Source organism: Mustela nivalis (genome assembly GCF_964662115.1).
Source record: "Mustela nivalis genome assembly, chromosome: 7".
NCBI lineage: Eukaryota > Metazoa > Chordata > Mammalia > Carnivora > Mustelidae > Mustela > Mustela nivalis.
In genome coordinates, this window is record NC_139026.1 from 25,953,226 (window position 1) to 25,975,154 (window position 21,929).

Here is a 21,929-nt window from a genome sequence, read left to right on the forward strand (position 1 = left end):
AAATTTTTCTTAACAAGAAGCCACTTTCCCCACTGTGAAAATTTTTTCTACTAAATAAGCATTTTGGAAAGGTTTCTTTTGCCACTCTTGAAGTTAATTTCAATATGGTAACCTGGATGATTGATCCTTAATTAAAAATTAACAATTGCCTTGGGGTAACTTGGTGGCTTAGCCAGTTAAGCAGCTGCATCCAGCTCAGGTCATGATCCCAGGGACCTGGGATGGAGCCCCACATTGGGCTCCCTCCTCAGCAGGCAGCCTGCTTCTCCCTTTTCATCTTCCCCTCCTCCTGGCTTGTGCATGCTTGTGCTCTCTCTCAAATACATAAAAAAATAAAATTTTAAAAAGACACACACAAAAATCAATAATTGTCCTTTGAACATGCTCTATTAAAGTTTTATTTATAAGGGGATGTTCTCCCTTAAATGGAGGTCTCTTAAAATCATGTTTTAATATATAATAGGATACAATTAATACTGTTTCTAGAAAATGTACGTCACAAAAAACGTAAGAAGTACATATTGAACAGTGAGGAACTTTTGTTTTTGCAATCACAAATATTTTAAAAATCATAATGCCCAACCCAAGCACAGGTGTGATGAAATAAGCAACATCAGACCCAAATGGTTAAAGTATTAACTGGTACAACACTTATGAAAAGCAGTGTGGCAATATATACCAAAAAATATTTTTAAATAGTCATAACTTTTGATCTAGTAACTCCTCTTCTGGAAATCTAGTCTAAATCATATAGAAAAATAGTTAAAATATTAACTATCTTAATACTAAAATATTAAAGATTAATCAGGGATGGGGAGATGCAGGATGTAAATTTATATATACAGTATGATTTTTTTTAAAGATTTTATTTTATTTATTTGACAGACAGAAATCACAAGTAGGCAGAGAGGCAGGCAGAGAGAGAAGGGGAAGCAGGCTCCCTGCTGAGCAGAGAGCCAGATGCGGGGTTTGATCCCAGGACCCTGAGATCATGACCTGAGCTGAAGGCAGAGGCTTAACCCACTGAGCCACCCAGGCGCCCCTATATACAGTATGATTAAAGCCATGTAAAAATACACAAACTAACAAAACTTAGGAAAGATATAAAAAGAGAAATAAAATGCATGTTAGCAGTGACTGACTTGGAGTGATTTCACCAGAATAATTTTTCTTTTTGCTCCTTTGCTTTCCTTATTTTATTTATTGATTTAAGAGAATTTCTACACAGAGTACATATGTTTATGGTAATGAGTTCTCTTCAAAAATTATCTCAAGACTGCATTTTGGCAAATTGGTCTAAGTTTTATTTAATTTTCTGGTAATGTGGAAATTCAATGTAAGGATTTCTACACCATAAATGGTAAGACACATAGCTTGTGCTCTTTATTTATGATTAAGATAGTAAAGCATTCTTTTTTGCTTATTTTATGGTTTCATACTGGCAACTCTCCTATGCATTGTTATTTGATACTGATCTTTTTAAATTGCAAAAATAAAATTAAGCTGAAAAAATGAAGTACATCTATATAAAATAACACAGAACATTAAGTTGTAGAATAAAACATATAGCACAATATAATTTACATAAACTTTCCCACAGGTACTAATACCGGCATAGAAAAATTATAAAAAAGTATCATTTTTTTTAAGATTTTATTTATTTGACACAGAGAGATCACAAGTAGAGAGAGAGAGGAAGGAGCAGGCTCCCCGCCTAGCAAAGAGCCCGATGCGAGACTCGATCCCAGAACCCCGAGATCATGACCTGAGCTGAAGGCAGAGGCTCAACCCACTGAGCCACCTAGGCAGCCCCGAAAAGTATCATTTTCTTAAGGGTTCCAGTTATGTGCCAGATAATCAAGGTTTTACTAATGCAGCCCTGAAAGGTGTTCTCTCAAAGCAGCTAGTCACCAGAATAGGGGTTTGGGAAGTCACACTTTCCTTTTTTAAAAGATTTTATTTATTTATGGGGGAAGGGGGAGAGAGCATATGCACGTGAGTGGAGGGGAGGGGCAGAGGGAGAGGGAGAAGCAAACTTCCCGTGGAGCAGGGAGCCAGACATGGGGCTTAATCTCAGGATCCTGAGATCATGACCCGAGCTAAGGCAGATGCTTAACCAACTGAGCCCCCCAGGTGCCCCGGAAAGTCACATTTTCTTATGATACATGAATTTCAATATCTGCTACAATCACTAGCCAGGGGCAAGCACTTTAATTTTAGGGTACCCTTATAACTTATCATTAGACTCAAACCCTTGAGAGAATTAAAAGCCCATCCTACTAATAATTAACAAGAGAGTTAAACCAAGACTATTCATGGAATACCAAGACACACTGTTACCCTTCTTAAATTACACAATGACTCGGTGACATCTGAAATAACTGTCCACAGTTCTTAATCCAGAGAACTTTATCTCCTGGTTCACACTGCAGTCTGATATTCAAATCTGTTTCCTACTGATGGGAGTAACAAATTTTTGTGGCCTCCATGGAAAACTAATAAAAGTTATTTAAATAAAAGAGTATTGCTATTCATACATTTATAGGATTGCTCTACATTTCAAGAAATTTAAAATTATTTTCCAAATCCTTCTTACTTTCCATCCAGCCTTCTTTCAATTCTTCCATTCTTCTTTCCCTCAACATAACTTTACATCTAGTTGAGCTATGTTAGCTTACTATCTTCTCTTTTAAGAGGTATTATGAGAATCAGGGGCATTTACCCATTCACTTATTAATTTTTAGATGTGTGAGCATCTACTACATGCCAGCGACTACTTCTAGAGGCTAAGAATTCTGTAGTACACAAAACAAGACAAAATCTCTACCCTCATGAAGCTTACATTCCAATGTAGGAGACAGGAAAACAAGTTAAGTTGGACAAGGAAGGTTTCAGGGAGTAAAAGCCCAAAGGAAGTGAGAAAGCTAGGTTCGCTGATACTAGCAGGAAGAGAATTCTACATAGCAAGAACAGCATATGTAAGGGCTTTGCAGGAAAGGCATGTTCAAGGAACGGTCAAGAGGCCATGCGGCTGGAACAGAGTAAACAAACAGGAAATGAGAGTGGAGAGGTAACGGAGGATCAGATCATACAGGTTCTTATAGGTTAACAGTTAAGGTCTTTAGCTTTTTTCTGAGTAACATGCGAAACTATTGGAATGTTTCCAACAGAAAAAATGTAAGAACTACTCTGGCAATGTGCTAAGAACAGACTGTAGAGAAGTAAAGTAGAAGGAGGGAGACCAGGCAATTCAGTAATTCAATAAACCAGGCAAAAGATGGTGACATGGACCAGGATGGTGGCAAAAGGAATGGTGATAATTTGTCAAATGTGGATACATTTTAGAAGACAGAGCTAATAAGATTTGCTGACAGACCAGATGCTGGGTGTGAGACAAAGAGAAGAGTAAAGAATGGCACCAAGGTTTCTGGTCTAAGCCACCAGAAGAATGGAGCAAGCATTAACTGAGATAGGGAAGGTTGAAGGAGAAGCTGGGTTGTGGGAGACCATCAGAAGCTCCATTAGAAGACAATATTAAGTTAGGGATGCCTATTAGACATGTCAAGTAGGCAGCTGGATGGATACAGTTCTGGAGGGGACAGGTCTTCACCGGAGACAGAATTGGGAGCCATGAGAATGCAGAAGGTATTTAAAGCTACAAGACCGGATGAGATCACCGTCTTTGAAAATGGGACAGGAAAGGGCAGAGAACAGAAGATTGATCCTTGAGGACTGAACTTAAGAGGTAAAAAAGATGAAATCAGTAGGAGAAACCAAGATAGTATTTGGATATGTAAAAAGAATTTCAATGAGCTATTAAGGCTGAATTAAGGAGAAAAATAAAACCCACATACAACCATTAGGGACTGTAACACTTAAAATGATGTGTTCTGGAAAGAATTACAATGGAAGGAATACACCATCACACTTGGTGCACCTTTCAAAGAATATGTTCCAAGTTCCATGACTTTAGGTAACTGCAATGTAATGGCTAAGCTAGTTTTTTTGTTTTGTTTTGTTTTAAAGATTATATTTATTTGTCAGAGAGAGAGAGCGAGAACAGGCAGACAGAATGGCAGGCAGAGGGCGCCTGGGTGGCTCAGTGGGTTAAGCCGCTGCCTTCGGCTCAGGTCATGATCTCAGGGTCCTGGGATCGAGGCCCGCATCGGGCACTCTGCTCAGCAGGGAGCCTGCTTCCCTCTCTCTCTCTCTCTGCCTGCCTCTCTATCTACTTGTGATTTCTCTCTGTCAAATAAATAAATAAAATCTTTAAAAAAAAAAAAAAGAATGGCAGGCAGAGGCAGAGGGAGAAGCAGGCTCCCTGCCGAGCAAGGAGCCTGATGTGGGACTCGATCCCAGGACCCTGAGATCATGACCTGAGCCGAAGGCAGCGGCTTAACCAACTGAGCCACCCAGGCGTCCCTGGCTAAGCTAATTTAATTTGTTTTCATACCCGTTATATCATTAAACAGCAAGTAGCAGGAGCCACATGGTTACATATGTTATCTTTTAAAATCAAACTCTCTACAAATCAATGTAAAAATAGTCATTCAGGCAAAGGCAGAGGGTAAGGAACTAAAAGTTCAATTTAACCCCAAACTCAATGTCTTGGGTTTCCTCAGTACCCACTTCCCAACATTAAAAACTCAAAACAGCCCTAGCACCCACTCTTACCATAAAGCCGAAAATCTAAGACTCTTTGAATTGCCATTCTAAAGTAAGTAAGATCATCAGGATTAGGAAAAGGCAAAAGGCAATTCATCAATTTCATATAACAATATTAACTTTAGACTTCCAAGCTTGAGATGATCTAATCACCGTGTTTATTGGCCACTGGGCTATTTCAGAATCAGTTTTTGTTTTTTTTTTTAAAGATTTTATTTATTTATTTGACAGAGAGAAATCACAAGTAGATGGAGAGGCAGGCAGAGAGAGAGAGAAGGAAGCAGGCTCTCTGCCGAGCAGAGAGCCCGATGCGGGACCTGATCCCAGGACCCTGAGATCATGACCCGAGCCGAAGGCAGCGGCTTAAACCACTGAGCCACCCAGGCGCCCCCAGAATCAGTTTTGTACAATCATACTTACCTACCCTTCCAGCCCACCCACTCTGGGTGAGGTCAATAATTAAATGCATGTAGGTTCAGGACTGAATGAAGTGAGGCAACACCTTGGGATCATAACTCACTTTGCTGACCTTGATTAAGAATTTGATAATAAGGAACATCTTACTCTACCTGAAACTCTAAATAAAATGGTAACTGAATAAACCCACATAATATGATAGCTAAACTCTGGGAATAAAACTTCTAAGAATCACTGAGAAATTTATCAGTGGACTATCCCCAAAACTACCATAAATAAAGTACCATTTCAAAGAAAAACAGAATACCTTCAAGAAGCTGTGAAGATAATTAGGTAAGATAATATTTTATCAGACAGTAACTGAGGTCCCACATACTGTATTAAGACTACTGTCTTAGAGATCATGTGGAAAAGTACAAAACAAAAGATGCATTCCTGATGAAGAGAGAATAATTTAGAGCAGGAAATATAAATAAAAAATTACCCACAATTATAACATTAACATAATCTAGTCAACTATAGTTATATATACTTGGGCTAATGGGGGTAACAGCTATTCAAAATAACTATAACCAAGTTAAATTTTATGAAGAAAGTGAGCTAAGAGCAAATGGTAGAAAAATGAAAGTACTGAAAATCAAAGGAAACAGCATTTAAGATGGCTTGATATTGAAATGAAAAGTCAAACTGGACAAAAGCAAAATCCAATTATATTCCACTTCTAAGAAACTCATCTAAAATATAAAGACACAAATAGGTTAAAAGTAAAAGAACAGAAACAGATCATGTAAACACTAGTCAAAAGAAGGCTGGATAGGCTATTAATACTAGACAAATTATATTTCAGAATAAGAAATATTAGCAGCAATTAAAAAGAAGACTTTATAAAAATAAAGGTGTCAATTCATCAAGAAAATAGAATAGTAAACATATATACAACTAAAAACAGAACTTCAAAATATATGAACACAGAATTGGGAGGAGAAACAGAAAAATCCATTAAGTACAGATGTAGATTTCAATGTTCCTCTAATAATAATTAGATAAACAGAAAATTAGTGAACTTGAAACTTGAACAACACTATCAGCCAAGTAGACCTAACTGATATTTTTAGAACACTACCAGCAATAATGGCATAATATACACCTACGTTTTAAATGTATGTGAAACATTCACAAAGACAGACCATAATCTGGGCCATAAAACAAATCTCAAAGACTGAAATCATACAAAGTATGCTCTGTGATCACAACAGAATTAAACCAAAAATCGGTAACAGAAAGGTATCTGAAAATTTCCAAAATATTTAGAAATTGACTCACTGCTAAATAATTCATGGGTCAAAGAAGAAATCACAAAAGAAATTAAAAACCATTTTGATCTTAATTAAAATGAAAACATCAAAATTTGTGGAATGCACTAAAGCAGTGCTTGATGGGAAATTTACAGCATTAAAAAATTAAAAAAGAAGACAGGTTTCTAAACAATAAGCCTTAAGAAACTAGAAAAGGAACAAATTAAACCCAGAGTAAGCAGAAGGAAGGATATAACGAGGAGCAAAAATAGAAAACTGGGGCGCCTGGGTGGCTCAGTCAGTTATGCATCCAACTCTTTTATTTTTTTTAAAGATTTTATTTATTTAAGATGATTCTAAAATTTATATGGAAATGTGAAAGACATAAGACTGCTGAGACAACTTTGAAAAAAAGAACAAAATTAGAGGACTCTGCCTGATTTCAAGACTTAGTTAAAATTATTTAGCCAAAATAGAATGGTATGACAAAGACAGACAGTGGAACAAAATGAAAAGTCTAGGACCCACATAAATGGTTAACTGAGTTTCAACAAAGTTGGTAGGGCAACTCAGTGGCAAAAGAGAATATATTCAACTAAAAGTGTTGGAACAACTGGAGAAACAACTGGAGATAGATATATATATATTTATATCTATCTCCAAAAAAATGAACCTCAACTTGTGCCCCACACCAGATATAAAAATTAACCATGAATGGATCAGAGACATAAGTGTTAGAGCTTAAATTATAAAAACTTCTAGAAAAAAAAAAAAACATAGCAGAAAGTGTTAGTGACCTTGGCTTAGGCAAAGATTTTTTTTTTTTTAATTTTATTTATTTATTTGACAGACAGAGATCACAAGTAGGCAGAGAGGCAGGCAGGGTCAGGGGCGGGGAAAGCAGGCTCCCGGCTGAGCAGAGAGCCCGACTGGGGGCTCAATCCCAGGACCCCAATCCCAGGACCCCGGGATCAGGACCTGAGCTGAAGGCAGACGCTTTAACAACTGAGCCACTCGGGCGCCCCATTAGGCAAAGATTTTTAACATAGAATGTAAGAATCCTGAACTAAAAGGAAAAATTTGTAAGTTGGACTTTATGAAAATAATAAAAATTTTTATCTTAAAATACACTATTAAATGAAAAAGCAAGCCACAGAAAGAAAATATTTGCAAGATATTTATCTCACAAAGGACTTTGATCCACAAGTTTTACACAATAAGACAACAAATCTGCTTTTTAAAAATAGTCAAAAGTTTTTTACTGTATAATTCCATTTACATGAAATTCGAGAAAGGGAAAAACATAAAAATCTAGAAATTCATGAAATTCTAAAGAGACAGGAAGGAGAGCAGTGACTGCCAAGGGCGAGGGTTAAAGGGGAAAAACGCACTGCAAAAGAGAGAACTTTTTAGAGTGATGAAATAGTCTTTATTCTGACTATAGTAGTAATCACACAATTGCATACACATTTGTCAAAACCCAACACAACGTGTACTTAAAACCGGTGAATTTTTCTGTATGTCAATTATACCTCAAACCCATCTAACTAAGAAAAGATACTTCAAAAGGAGTAAGAGGAAAACTATGAGTAGGAGACAATATTAATAATTATCATTACCGTATCATCACTGAGCATATACTATAAGCTAGGCACTTAACTCCCATGATTATATATATATTTTTTTAAAGATTTCATTTACGGGGCACCTGGGTGGCTCAGTGGGTTAAAGCCTCTGCCTTCGGCTCAGATCATGATCTCAGGGTCCTGGGTCCTGGGATCAAGCCCCGCATCAGGCTCTCTGCTCAGCAGGGAGCCTGCTTCCCCCCACTCCTGCCTACCTTTCTGCCTTTCTCTCTCTCTGTGTCAAATAAATAAATAAAATCTTTTTAAAAAAAAAATTTCATTTACTTGTTGACAGAGAGAGAGCACAAGCAGGGGTAGCAGCAGGCAGAGGGAGAAGCAGGCTCCGGACTGAGCAGAGAGTCCCTACATGGGACTCAATTCCAGGACCACGGGATCATGACCTGAGGTGAAGGCAGATGCTTAACCAACTGAGCCACGCAGGCGCCCCTTACATTATTATATTTTATATCAAAATCATCATGTAGTATTTATCCGAAGAATATGAAAACACTAATTTTAAAAGATATATGTTTACTGCAACATTATTTACAATAGCCAAGACATGGAAGCAATCCCAGTGTCCATTTATAGATGAATAAAGAAGATGTGGCATATATAGAGAGAGAGATATAAATCTCTCTCTATACACACACACACATATATAATTTTCCAATGGAATATTACTCAACCATAAAAAAGGATGAAATGTTGCCATTTGCAACAACATGGATGGATCTAGACAATATGCATTGCTAAGTGAAATAAATCAGTTAGAGAAAGACAAATACCATATGATTTCACTTATGTGGAAATCAAGAAACAAAACAAATGAACAAAGATAAAAAGAGACAAACCAAAAAACAGATACTTAACTATAGAGAACAAATTGAAGGTTACCAGAGGGGAAGTGGGTGGAGGGACAGATGAAATAGGTAAAGAGGGGGGCACCTGGGTGGCTCACTTGTTAGGCATCTGCCTTCAGCTCAGGTCATGATCCCAGGGTCCTGGGATTAAGCTCCCTACTCAGCGGGAAGCCTGCTTCTACCTCTCCCACTCCCCCTGCTTGTGTTCCCTCTCTCGCTCACTGTATCTCTGTCAAATAATAAATAAAATCTTTAAAAAAAAAAAAGAAAATAGGTAAAGAGGATTAAGAGTACACTTATTATTGTGAGCGCTGAGTAATATATAGAAGTGGTGATTCACTATATTGTACACCTGAAACTAATGTAACACTGGAAATTAATCAATTACTTTTTATGCCAGGCAAATTAGGCATTATTATTTCTATTTTCTTTAATAATAATAAGATTAAATAAATAGCTAGTAACTAGCAGAGGAGATGATTTGAGTAAGCCCAGTCCCCTTTAAAGCAAAGTTGTACGCTCAGAAAAGAGCTTGGCTTTACTGGAGTTTAAAAAGTACAAGATTGGGGCGCCTGGGTGGCTCAGTGGTTAAGCCGCTGCCTTCGGCTCAGGTCATGATCTCAGGGTCCTGGAATTGAGCCCCGCATCAGGCTCTCTGCTCAGCAGGGAGCCTGCTTCCTCCTCTCTCTCTGCCTGCCTCTCTGCCTGCTTGTGATCTCTCTCTGTCAAATAAATAAATAAAATCTTTAAAAAAAAAAAAAGCACAAGATTGACTATAATATGAGATAGGTCTATTCATACAGGAAGAGTTTAACAGTGTTTATGGGGCATAAGGAATGAGTAAGTACAAAGAAAATTTCTACTTTACTCTTCACTGCATTGTTTAAAAATACTTTATACAAGCATTTTGTATCTGTTAATATAAACTTATTTAAAAAGATACTATATGGGGTGCCTGGGTGGCTCAGTGGGTTAAGCTTCTGCCTTCAGCTCAGGTCATGATCTCAGGGTCCTGGGATCGAGCCCCATGTCAGGCTCTCTGCTCAGCAGGGAGCCTGCTTCTGCCTCTCTGCCTACTTGTGATCTCTCTCTCTGTCAAATAAATAAAATAAATCTTTAAAAAAAAAAAAAAGAAAAATACTATATACCTGCAATTATTACATTCATAAAGTACCAGTCTTTTGATTGCCAGGATCTAAAAACTGTGAAATATTTAATAAAACATCCCTCTATGCACTGCCTGACATTTAAGAAGACCTCAATGACATCTAGAAATCAATACTTGAAAATGGCTTATATTAGTCCAAAATAAGTATTTAGATACCAAACAAATATTTGTAGAATGATTAGTGATCATACCTTAGCTTATTCAAAATTCTGAAAGTTGATGCATCACAAGGACAATGTCTATTAGTAAAAATTTTATTTATATACATAGGCTAGTATCTGGAGTATTTCTGCTAAACTTTATTAGGAGAGATACTGGGATAATCAACTGCATCTAATTAAAGTCTGCTTAAAATTGCAAGTGCCTGGTAATCCTGATGGGACAAGACATACCAAGAGATTAAATTAACTAGCAGTCAAAAGCTAATAAGCAACAACAAGATTAAATAAGTAATTATTTAAACATCAGGGCGCCTGGGTGGCTCAGTGGGTTAAAGCCTCTGCCTTCAGCTCAGGTCATGATCCCAGGGTCCTCTGATCAAGCCCCACATTGGGCTCTCTGCTCAGCAGGGAGCCTGCTTCTTCCTCTCTCTCTCTGCTTGCTTCTCTGCCTACTTGTGATCTCTCTCTGTCAAATAAATAAATAAATCTTTAAATATAAATAAATAAATATTGAAACATAGGTGGGATACTACACATAAAAGTCTGAAGCTAACACGCATGATTTTAAGACTCCCTAATAGTCTTCCTGCCTTTAACTTTGTTCCCTTAGAGTCCCCTTTACAGGATTTTTAGAACTACAGTGATTTAGTTATACACAAAGGATGGAAGACAACTGTAGCAATATGGAACACACAGGAAGAAAACAGGTACTGAAAGTCAACAGAAGAATTTCAAGATAGGGCTTGAACTAAAATATCTAGATAATGAGACAAAATAAAGTATAAACACAAGTAATGTTATGAATCATGGAAAGAAATCACAGAATATAGTAATGACATAGATATGGGGCTAAGAAATTGTTTACTGATTTGTTTCTACATACTCTAAACCCAAAGAGCATGTATAAACAAAGTGGATACTAAATATGAAAGAAAAATCAAAGAGGATATAAAACAGAAGCAGGAATTGAAAGATACCATGGTGGCCAAAGAATTGCAGATTTTTTCCCTGGGAAATTAATACAGAAATATCACTTTTATTATAGAAAGATTATTAAGGGAGGAACTTTTTTAATACAGAAAAAAAAAGAGCTATGTTTTTGTTATAATGAATTTAAAACTTTGGACAGATACCTATTTTGAAATTTCTATGAACAATGATACTGGGAATAAGACCAAGAAAATAAATGGTCCCCTGGGTGGCTCAGTCGGTTGGGTGCCTGCCTTCTGCATGGGTCATGGTCCCCGGGTCCTGGGACTGAGCCCTGCGTTGGGCTCCCTACTCAGTGGGGAGCCTGCTTCTCCCTCTCCCTCTGCCACTCCCCCTTGCTCATGCACTCTCTCTCAAATAAATTTTTAAAAATCTTAAAAAAAAGAAGTAGACAAGTAGACCAAGGAAATAAAAAAAAAAAAAAAAAGTATAAGGGAGCATAGCATCTATATAGTAAATATAATTAAAGCCCTTTGAATGAATTTCAGCAAGACACAGAGTATGAGACTAGAGCCCTAAGGAATCTCTATTTTACCTAAGGATAAAAGAGGAAGTACCTTCTGAAGAGAAACTAAATAAGGAAACCAAGCTCCAGGTCCATACATCCGTTTGCTTTCAGAATTGCTCCCCAGCAGAAGGATCCACTGACCCTTCAGACTCAACACGACCAACAATGAGTTCATCTTCCTGTCAAACCTGTTTCCCCACATATATGAACAGCACCACCATCCACCCAAACACGTCTTCAGAAACTTGGGAGGCTGCCTGTCTCTTCCCACACTTAGCTGGTAACCTACCACTGTTGATTAAAATTCTTTTTCCCCCTCCTTTCTCCTTTTATTTCCTCCTGTTATCACAGTCCTTTCTTTTATTTTCCCCATTTCTATTCCCATCTCTGGCCTAGACTATTGTAATAGTTTCCAAACAGATCCCCCCGACTCCAAACTTTTCATATACACCTTCCATGTATCCCAAGTACAGAACCCACTTCATGATTTTCTAATGCATTAACTTTTCTTCTTAAAATTTGGTAATGAAAATAAAATCTAACTTCAGCACAACACAAACTCCTTCATAAGACTTACACTCCCTCCTCATATTCTGGGTCCCATCCAAGCTGAACTACTTGCAATTTTCCCAGTATACTCTACGACATTCTGTTCCATCAGCCTGCAGAGCCTTTTCCCCATGGCTAGCTCCTAACCATTCTTCAAGGCTCAACTGCTTGGCTTTGTTTTTTTACAGTATTATTTTCTCTCCTTGACTACAAACAACTTATAAACAAGGACAGTATTTTTGATCTTCCAGCACTCAGCAGAGCAGGTGGGTGAATGTATATTCATTAATTCCATAAGCATGTCCGGCCATGAAATGTGCCAGCCTAGTGCTTAGTTACTGGCTGACTAAGTGAATAAGAACAAAGTTTGCTCAAACATAAACTACTAAAAATAGTCAGCTCTCAGTTTTGGTAGGGAATAAGACACATATACAAGAAAGAAGAATCAAAACAAGAAAAATAATTAAAACCAGAGTCAGGTAATAAAAATCCATGCAATAAAATCTGAGTATTAGCAAACAGGGCAACTAGTTTCTAAAGGAACCGAGAGCCATATACGCTGCCCAATCATTTGCTGTACCACATTTCTTTTTTTTTAACAATAACTTGAAATCTGTTAAATAAATGCATAGGTGGGCTGAGAACAAGGTCAATTATTTGGCAGGAAGATGAATAAAAACAGTAAATGACTTTATCACAGAACAGAAAAATTTTCAAGAATTCTTGCAAAATTCACTGAAAGCTTTGGTTAAATTCCCCCACTAAAATAAAAGAAAAAATAAGTACTATTTCATTTTAGCTATCCTTTATGTACATCTAAAAATACAATTAAGTAGGTGATCATTCTGGGTGTTAATTTCTCAATGCAGAATACAACCTCATAAGTTTGTTAATGCAGGAAAAGCCATGTATTCTTTTAGTTGTCAAGTGGGGGTTAAAGAAAAGAACTTACTGTCCACGAGGATACCAACGGTGCTTAGTAGTAAAGAACATTTTGCTAAGTTGTTCTATCATGGGTCCTTGCTCCAAGTGCTCATTTTTTCCTTCTAATCTGGTTTTCAGCACTTGGTCATGTGTTTCTTCATTATTATGCAGAGGATCTGGCCGAGGGATAGGCTACAAAATAATCAGTAATCAACAGGATCAAAATGTAGGTATGTTAATCAGCATTTAATTGAGTTTACAATACAATTGTCACACTCCAGAATTCATTATAGTACCTCAAAGTAGGTTAGTATGTTTTCAGAACAGAATTTTACTTAGTTGCCTTATTCATTAAGAATCAAAAACAAGGGCACCTGGGTGGCTCAGCTGTTTAAGCATCCAATTCTTGATCTCGGCTCAGGTCATGATCTCAGGACTATGAGATCAAGCCTTGCCTTGCATGTCAGGCTTGGCACTGGGTGTGGAGCCTGCTTAAGATTCTCTCTCCCCACCCCTACCGTCTTACACTATTGGTGGGAAGGCAAGCTGGTGCAGCCATTCTGGAAAACAGTATGGTGGCTCCTCAAAAAGTTGAAAATAGAACTACCCTATAGCGCAGCAATTTCACTACTGGGTTATTTACCCTAAAGAAACAAATATATTGATCCAAAGGGGCACCTGCAGCCCAATGTTTATAGCAGCAATGTCCACAATAGCCAAACTATGGGAAGAACCTAGATGTCCATCAACAGATGAATGGATAAAGAAGATGATGTGTGTATATATGTAAATATACATATATATATATATATATATATATATGAACATTACTCAGCCATCAGAAAATGAAACCTTGCCATTTGCAACAACATGGATGAACTAGAGGGTATTAAGTGAAATAAGACAATCAGAGAAAGACAATTATCATATGATCTCATTCATATGTGAATTACAAAACAAAACAGAGGAACATAGGGGAAGACAGGAAAAAAACAAGATTTGTCTTGTTTAGAAACCATAAGAGACTCTTAATCATAGGAAGCAAACTGAGGGGCTCCGGAGGGGAGAGGGTTAGGTGATAGGGTAAGTGGGTGGTGGACATGAAGGAGGGCACATGATGTAACGAGCACTGGGTATTATATAAGATTGATGAAACACTGACCTCTACCTCTGAAACCAATAATACATTACATGTTAATTAAATTTAAATAAAAATAAATTTTAAAAAAGATCCTCTCTCCTCCTTCCTCTGCCCCTCCCCCATCTCTCTTTCCCCTCCCTCTAAAAAAAAAAAGAGAAATATTTTTCTTCTCATACCAAGTTTTGGGGTTTTTCTCCACTAATAAATTTCTCATTTAATATTATTGTACCCCCAATTAAAAAAGCACTTATTACTTTAATTTTTATTTCCCAAAACTGTAAATTTTGCCCATTATTTTTTAACTTGGAAGTTTATAGTCTCAGGTGCCTGGGTGGCTTAGTCAGTTAACCATCTGCCTTTGGCTCAGGTCGTGATCCTGGGATCCCGGGATTGAGTCTCGCATCCACTGCTTCTCCCACTGCTTCTGCCTCTCTCTCTCTCTCTCTCTCTCAATCTGTCTCTCATGAATAAATTAATAAAACCTTGTGTGGGGGGGGGAGTTTACAACCTCTAACCTTGCTTATCATTAAAGTGAGATACAATAAAAATGGTATTTCTTATATCCAAAGGAAACAAAAAAGTTTCAGTGTTTTCATTTTAGGTGACTGAAATGTCATCAAATGATACTTTATGGTAATGTGAGTACTTTTTCACCTAAAGACATCAACTATTAAAAATCTCATTTCCCTCCCAATACATTTGAGTGATTATAACATAATCCCATCAGTAACCCTAGCTCATTAAAGCCTTTAAGAATCACTGTTTTGGAAAGTCAAGTCATGTATATTTTAAATATTAAATGAGAATGTATGTAACACAAGGTGGTAACATTGTCTTGCTTTATAAATACCATATATATGTATTACAATACATGAAAATACGAATTTATAACCAGAAAAAAAATAATTCAAACATAAATGTCTTTACATTCATACACTATTAATGACAACTACTATATCCTCCCATTGTATTAAATGTCATAGCATATATTTATATTTGTTAGGCATATGGACATGAAAAAATAAGACTTCTAAGCGGGGCACCTGGGTGGCTCAGTTGGTTAAACAACTGCCTTCGGCTCAGGTCATGATCCCAGGGTCCTGGGATCGAGTCCCACATCAGGCTCCCTGCTCAGCAGGAAGTTTGCTTCTCCCACTGCCCTCTCTACTCTCATGCTCTCTCTCTTTCATTGTCTCTCTCTACCTCTCAAATAAATAAATAAAATATTTAAAAAAAAAAGGCAGTATCTAAGCACATGAAGGGGGCACAATTGGCTCAGTACTACAGAAATGCACAGTAACAAAAAGATACTGGAAAGAGGCAGAATAGGAGCCAGGTCAGAGCCTTGCTACAGAGTGCAGAATATGTTCTACAAGGGATAACAAATATTACAAGTAAAGAAAAGTAGGAAAGAACACATAAGAAAGCAATAAACCTTAAAAATAGATCTTGAGGGGCACCTGGGTGGCTCAGTGGGTTAAGCCTCTGCCTCTGGCTCAGATCATGATCTCAGGGTCCTGGGATCAAGCCCAGGTCAGGTTCTCTGCTTAGTGGGGAGCCTGTTTTTCCCTCTCTCTGCCTGCCTCTCTGCCTACTTATGATCTCTCTCTCTCTGCCAAATAAATAAATAAAACCTTAAAAAAAAAAAAAAAGATCTTGAGGGTAATTGGGTGGCTCAGTCAGTTAAGTGTCTGCCTTTGGTTCAGGTCATGCATGATCCCAGGGTCCTGGGATGGAGTCCTGCATCAGGCTCCCTGCTCAGCAGAGAGTCTGCTTCTCTCTCTCCCTCTGCCCCTCCCCCCGCTTCTGTGCGCGCTCTCTCTCTGGGGTTCTCTCTCAAATAAATAAAATCTTTTAATCAGAGAAAGACAATTATCATGTGATCTCATTCATATGATAAAATATGAATAAATAAATAAAATCTTTTTTTAAAAAAGATTTTATTTATTTATTTGACAGAGATCACAAGTAGACAGAGAAGCAGGCAGAGAGAGAAGGGGAAGCAGGCTCCCCGCCAAGCGGAGAGCCTGATGTGGGGCTGAAGCCCAGGATCCTGAGATCATGACCTGAGCCAAAGGCAGAGGCTTAACCCACTGAGCCACCCAGGTGCCCCTCAAATAAATAAAATCTTTAAAAAAATAAAAATGGATCTTGAGAAACCAGATTATGAAAGGTCTTCAAACTTAGACTTTTAAGTAACAATTTGGGGTAAGCAGAAATAAGGAACCACTTAGTGTGGGAGGGAATGAGGAGGTAGTCTAATAAACAGGTTAAGAACTTGAGCTTTGGTCTCTAATTCTACCACTTACTAGCTCTGTGACCATGACAAGTCATTTAAGCTCTTAAATTCCCTTTCTGTAAAATCAGAGAAATAATACCCACCCAAAAGGGCTTGGTGGAGGATCATATGAAATAATAATAATATATGCTTAGCTGTCTCTTGTACTCTTAAGAGTTCAATAATGGTAGATAGCTACTAAGATTTCTTTAAGGCCTCAAACAGGAGAGAAGTGATATAAATTTACTTTTGGAAAAAAGTTCTCCTTAGGCATTTACAGTAATTTTAAAAGATTATCATTTGTATGTAAAGTGAAATATAAACTGTCTTTGCAAGTTACTATGAGACTCTCAGAGGTCTAGCAAACACAAGTTTAGAGCCTATAATAGTTTTCTCTATTTTAGGTGACTGTACTTGTTGCTAAAGATCAAAGTTTTCAGTATTATCAAAAGTTCAATTGTTTTCAAGTATTCATGAATGTTCCATTGTCTCTATTCCTATTCCCAAGCAGGCTCAATTCTAATATATCACAAATTCTCTCTGCTTTGTATGATTAAAAACACTTCTTTTCCAGGCACATAGATAAAAGACACTGGAATTAATGGATTCTTCAAAGTCTATACCAAGAGCCTCTGGCTGATTCAGAATTGATTTTTAGGTGGTATTTGATCTCCTTGATCAAAGTTCAAAGGAAGGATACATGACTATTTCAGTAAAAAGGAAAAACTAAAATAAAACTGTCAACTTTAAGAAACATTCAGAACTGTCATCCTGAATTTTCCTTGTTTCTCTTAAGAATTTTCAAAATTTGACTTTTGAAATTTTCCACCAAATCAGCCACTAAAAAGAATTGCTTAGTACTTGCATTTTAAACTTTCCAAGTCACTATTTTTGCCCCTGGTATATTATCTTTACTTTCCTAAACAAGAAATCCCAAGTTCTAGAAAAACACTTTTAGAATATTAATACTTTTAATAAAAGTAAAAGAAGTAGGATCTTTCTACCTGGATCTGTAGTAAACAATCAACATGTTTTAAATTACCAGAAAACCAAAGATGCAAATCATCCTAACTTTCTTAAAGCCAGTCTCAGTAGTTATTTCTACATATGACCAGGATCTTTGTATGCAGTATGCTTTCTAGGGCCTGAAGAATCAAAGGGCACACTGGAGTTGCAGCAGCCCTACCTCCTTAAGAAAAGAAAAAAATTAAGATAAACTTCAAGTCATGTTGAAGGGTATTTATTTATTATCATATACTATCTGCATGAGATTTATAAATCTAGATTCGAAAAGAACACACTGTATTCTAAATTCTAACAACCATGTGTTTGCAAGAATGTTTCTTATTGTGCAGTCTAATCTACAATTTATTACTTAAGCAACAAAAAAATTCCATGCCTCCCCATGTGAATGTCTCTTAGCCCTAAAACAGAAAACCCATAAGCATGAAAGGAACAAACTTATTCATTTAATCAACAAATATTTAGTGTATATTTACCAAATACAGGTGTTATTCCAGATGCTAAGGATATACCAGAGAACACCAAAGAGGCATCCTCATGGAGCTTACATTTTAGTGATGGGAGACAGACAGAAATACAAGAAAGTATCTATGGTGCCAGAAATAATACAAGCTATTGGGAAAAGACAATAGGAAGGAGTTCAGCCGCAGGGGTACTACATTAAGCCCCAAGGTAGAAGCCTGCCTAATGTACCTGAAGAACAGCTGGGAGGCCAGTGTGGTTAGCAGTGGAATGATGACATGTAAAGTGATAGGAGCAATCTTCCAGATGAGAGAGAGTGAGAGAATAAAAGGGAAATAGGAAGGAATACTGATGACATGGGAGAGGAGACAACTGCTACAATGGGAAATGCAATGGAAAAAAAGGAACCAGAAAATTGGACATGTATGCAAGGGAGTGATTACAATGATGGACCATGGAATTTATGCCAGGCAAGAAGAGAAGTGAGAATGTGTGAGATGCATGAGGGCTAAGAAAAAGTGCTTTGATCAATGGATGTAGGTATCATCCTACGGAGATGAAGAATTCTTGGAGCTGGGAGACTGTGGGAGCTGGTAGGAAGCTAGTGGAATTCTTGAAATCTAGACTGGCAAGAAGGAGGGGCAGGTATTTGCGACTAGAACATCACTAGAGTACAGCAGTGGGAGTGGGGGCTGAAGCAGGGAAAAAGATGAAGTGAGAGGTCAGGGCATTAAATTATTTCCATATACTGCAATAACAAAGAATTAGGATGGAAACAGTATCAGAAGGAATGATGGTACATCTACAATCTCTGAGGAAGAGTAGGATTGGGGGAAGAGAAGTGAACTGAAGGATAGTAGATAACAGCCATAAAAAAAAGGGAGCAGGGGCGCCTGGGTGGCTCAGTGGGTTAAGCCTCTGCTTTCGGCTCAGGTCATGATCTCAGGGTCCTGGGATGGAGCCCCACATTGGGCTCTCTGTTCAGCAGGGAGCCTGCTCCCCCCCCCCCACACCGCCCACCTCTCTGCCTACTTGTGATCTCTCTGTCAAATAAATAAATAAAATCTTAAAAAAAAAAAAAAAAAGGAGATGTTATAGTTTAATAATATAAACTACAAAGCCAGAAATTGTTAGGGAGGAGGAAAAATGGTCTGCATATGACAACAAGGAGCTCCAGGGATCCCTACTTCCCCTCTAGGTCTAGTAGTAAAAGGGAATAGGGAAGAAAACATCAACTACTTAAAAACCTGCTGGGGAAGTAATGGCCCCAGGGTCCAATAAGGTTTCTGTCAGAGACAGAGATGAAGGCAAAATTCTGGAAGTTAATGTGATGAGAGATTTTAATGATGATAGTGAGTGCTAAAAGTAAAGTAGAAAGTTTAGACAAGAAGGAAGGATATGAAAAGTGTCAGATTCAGGGATGTAAAAAACTACACATGGAGGGAAGTCTGGAAGCTGAGAAATGACTTTGTGATTGTGGCCTTGGTATAACCACTAAAAGATAAACCATGTAACCAGAAATATAATACAAAGTAACAATGGAGGAGGACACAATATAGCATGAGCTGGAGTATTTACAAGACAACAGTCAGTGATTTATGCTTATTTTCTACACAGTGCCCCAAGAAATGAAACAAAAGAGGTACTGGATTATTGCCTATGATATGTGGCTAGAACACAAACTAGGCAGACAAAATGATGAAGTTAAAAAGGGAATATAAACTAGCAAAATAAAATTAAGCTCTTTTCTCAAATCTACCACTATTCTGGTCCTAATGATGATTTTTAAAAATAGCTACCACTAGATGCATCATGTGATGATTTGAATTATCTAATTATTTTCTCCTCAAAGAGCAAATCAAACATTACCAAATATAGTAAACTATGGCTTAAAAACATAGAAGGAAGCATTTCAAATATAAAATAAGAAAAAGACTTGGGTCAAGCTAAAATAAATTGTACTGAAAACAAAACCAAAACTTCCTCTATCTCATGCTTGGCTTTTGAAGAAATATGGAAAAAATTAAACTAGTCCTTAAAATATATGCCCATGTTGGAAAAAACTGGGAGGAAAAAGAAAAAAAAAAGGAAATTCACTAAATACTGAAAGGATTATCAGAACTAATACAATATAAAAGGTATAAAACAGCATGCCAAAATACAAGTTTTTCATGATTTATTAGTTTAAAATATAAGGTAGTACGGAACAGTATGTTTTGTAAATCTGTACTAGTCAAAAATCATCTATCAGATTTTAGACCAGAAAACTGATGCCATAACTGTGTTTAAATGGTTCACTCTGTGTACTGAAAAAGTCTTTATTTAAAGAAAGACTAAAAAGGAGAAAAATTGAAATAGTAAAATAAAAACAAAACAAAAAAGGTCTAATCCAAATAAAGGAAAACAAACAATTCCATTCTCTTTGGATACGGTAAGAAAATGTGAATATTTCTAACAGCAAATTATAAATTAGAAGAGATTTTCTTATACATACTTGTGTATGTTCATATGGAATGTCCACAGAAGGGTGGTAGCACACTATTGTCCTGCCATCAGATGTCAAAGCAAGCTCTACTTTGCTAAAAAAAGAACATTTTAGAAATAGAGTTATATTGTATTCAAGACAGAATGATTTTCTTAGAGATAAAATTAATTAATCATAAGTCCCTGAAGAACATACGCTATGGCACCGGACTGGCAGACCTGGTACCCATATCATAGGGGACAACTCAGACATCCCACAAAATACGTCAGCTTAACTACCACAACAAACCGTTAATGCTTTTTTTTTTTTTTAAGATTTTATTTATTTATTGACAGAGAGAAATCACAAGTAGACGGAGAGGCAGGCAGAGGGGGGGGGGGGAAGCAGGCTCCCCGCTGAGCAGAGAGCCCGACGCAGGACTCGATCCCAGGACCCTGAGATCACGACCTGAGCCGAAGGCAGCAGCCCAACCCACTGAGCCACCCAGGCGCCCCAACAAACCGTTAATGCTTAAGCCACTATTTTACCAATTGTTTTTAGACTACCCAGATCTTTGGAAGGGATCTTCATATTTACGCATCAGTATTATTAGACCTTTTTTTCCTTATCTAAAAACTACCCTGATGGCACCTCCATGGCTTAAGTTGGTTAAGCATCTGCCTTCAACTCAGGTCCCGATCTTGGGGTCCTGGGACTGAGCTCCACCTTGTGCTCCCTGCTCAGCTGGGAGGCTCCTTCTCCCTCTCCCTCTGCCTCCTACCCTGCTCATGCTCTCTCTAATAAATAAAATCTTAAAAAATAAAGACTACTTTCATAAAGCTGTAAGAAGGGCACCTGGGTGGCTCAGTGGGTTAAAGCCTCTGCCTAGGGCTCAGGTCATGATCCCAGGGTCCTGCGATCGAGTCCCACATCCAGCTCTCTGTCGGCGGGGAACCTTCCTCCCCCTCTCTCTCTGCCTGCCTCTCTGCCTACTTTTGATCTCTGTCAAATAAATAAATAAAATCTTTAAAAAAAAAGCTGTAAGAAGTATATTACTTTGTTGAATTATTAGAATTAAACATCAGCAAAGTACATCATCTTCCAATCATAAAGACTGTAGCTGAGCCCTTTTTCTAGATCAAGTGCCTTCTCTAAGTGCCTTTGGTGGAACAGTACAGCTGCAAGAAGCCTTCCGTAAAAAGAGTTCTGCAGTCAAATAAATTTAAGAATTACTGAACACTATCTCTTCCCTCCATTAATATCCCTCAGAAAAACACATTTTGGGCAATACTCCTCTAAATATTTTTTCAAGGAATACTCTGGCTGGATCTCATTCAGGTACCAACTGACTAAGACTGTTTTTCAAAGATCCCAATTATACTTAAATCCATATAAA

General features: G+C 37.5%; 1 protein-coding gene across 1 annotated transcript in view; it reads right to left on the bottom strand.

The window, feature by feature from the left end:
• The window catches only part of MRPL42 (mitochondrial ribosomal protein L42), a 31,164-nt gene that overhangs the window by 331 nt on the left and 8,904 nt on the right, over nucleotides 1-21,929 (bottom strand). Inside the window, exons 4-5 of the mRNA XM_082739333.1 lie at nucleotides 20,564-20,648; nucleotides 13,194-13,357 (exon numbers count right to left, since the gene is read on the bottom strand). Of these exons, the coding sequence (XP_082595459.1) occupies nucleotides 13,194-13,357; nucleotides 20,564-20,648 (249 nt within the window). The remainder of the gene's footprint in view (nucleotides 1-13,193; nucleotides 13,358-20,563; nucleotides 20,649-21,929) is intronic.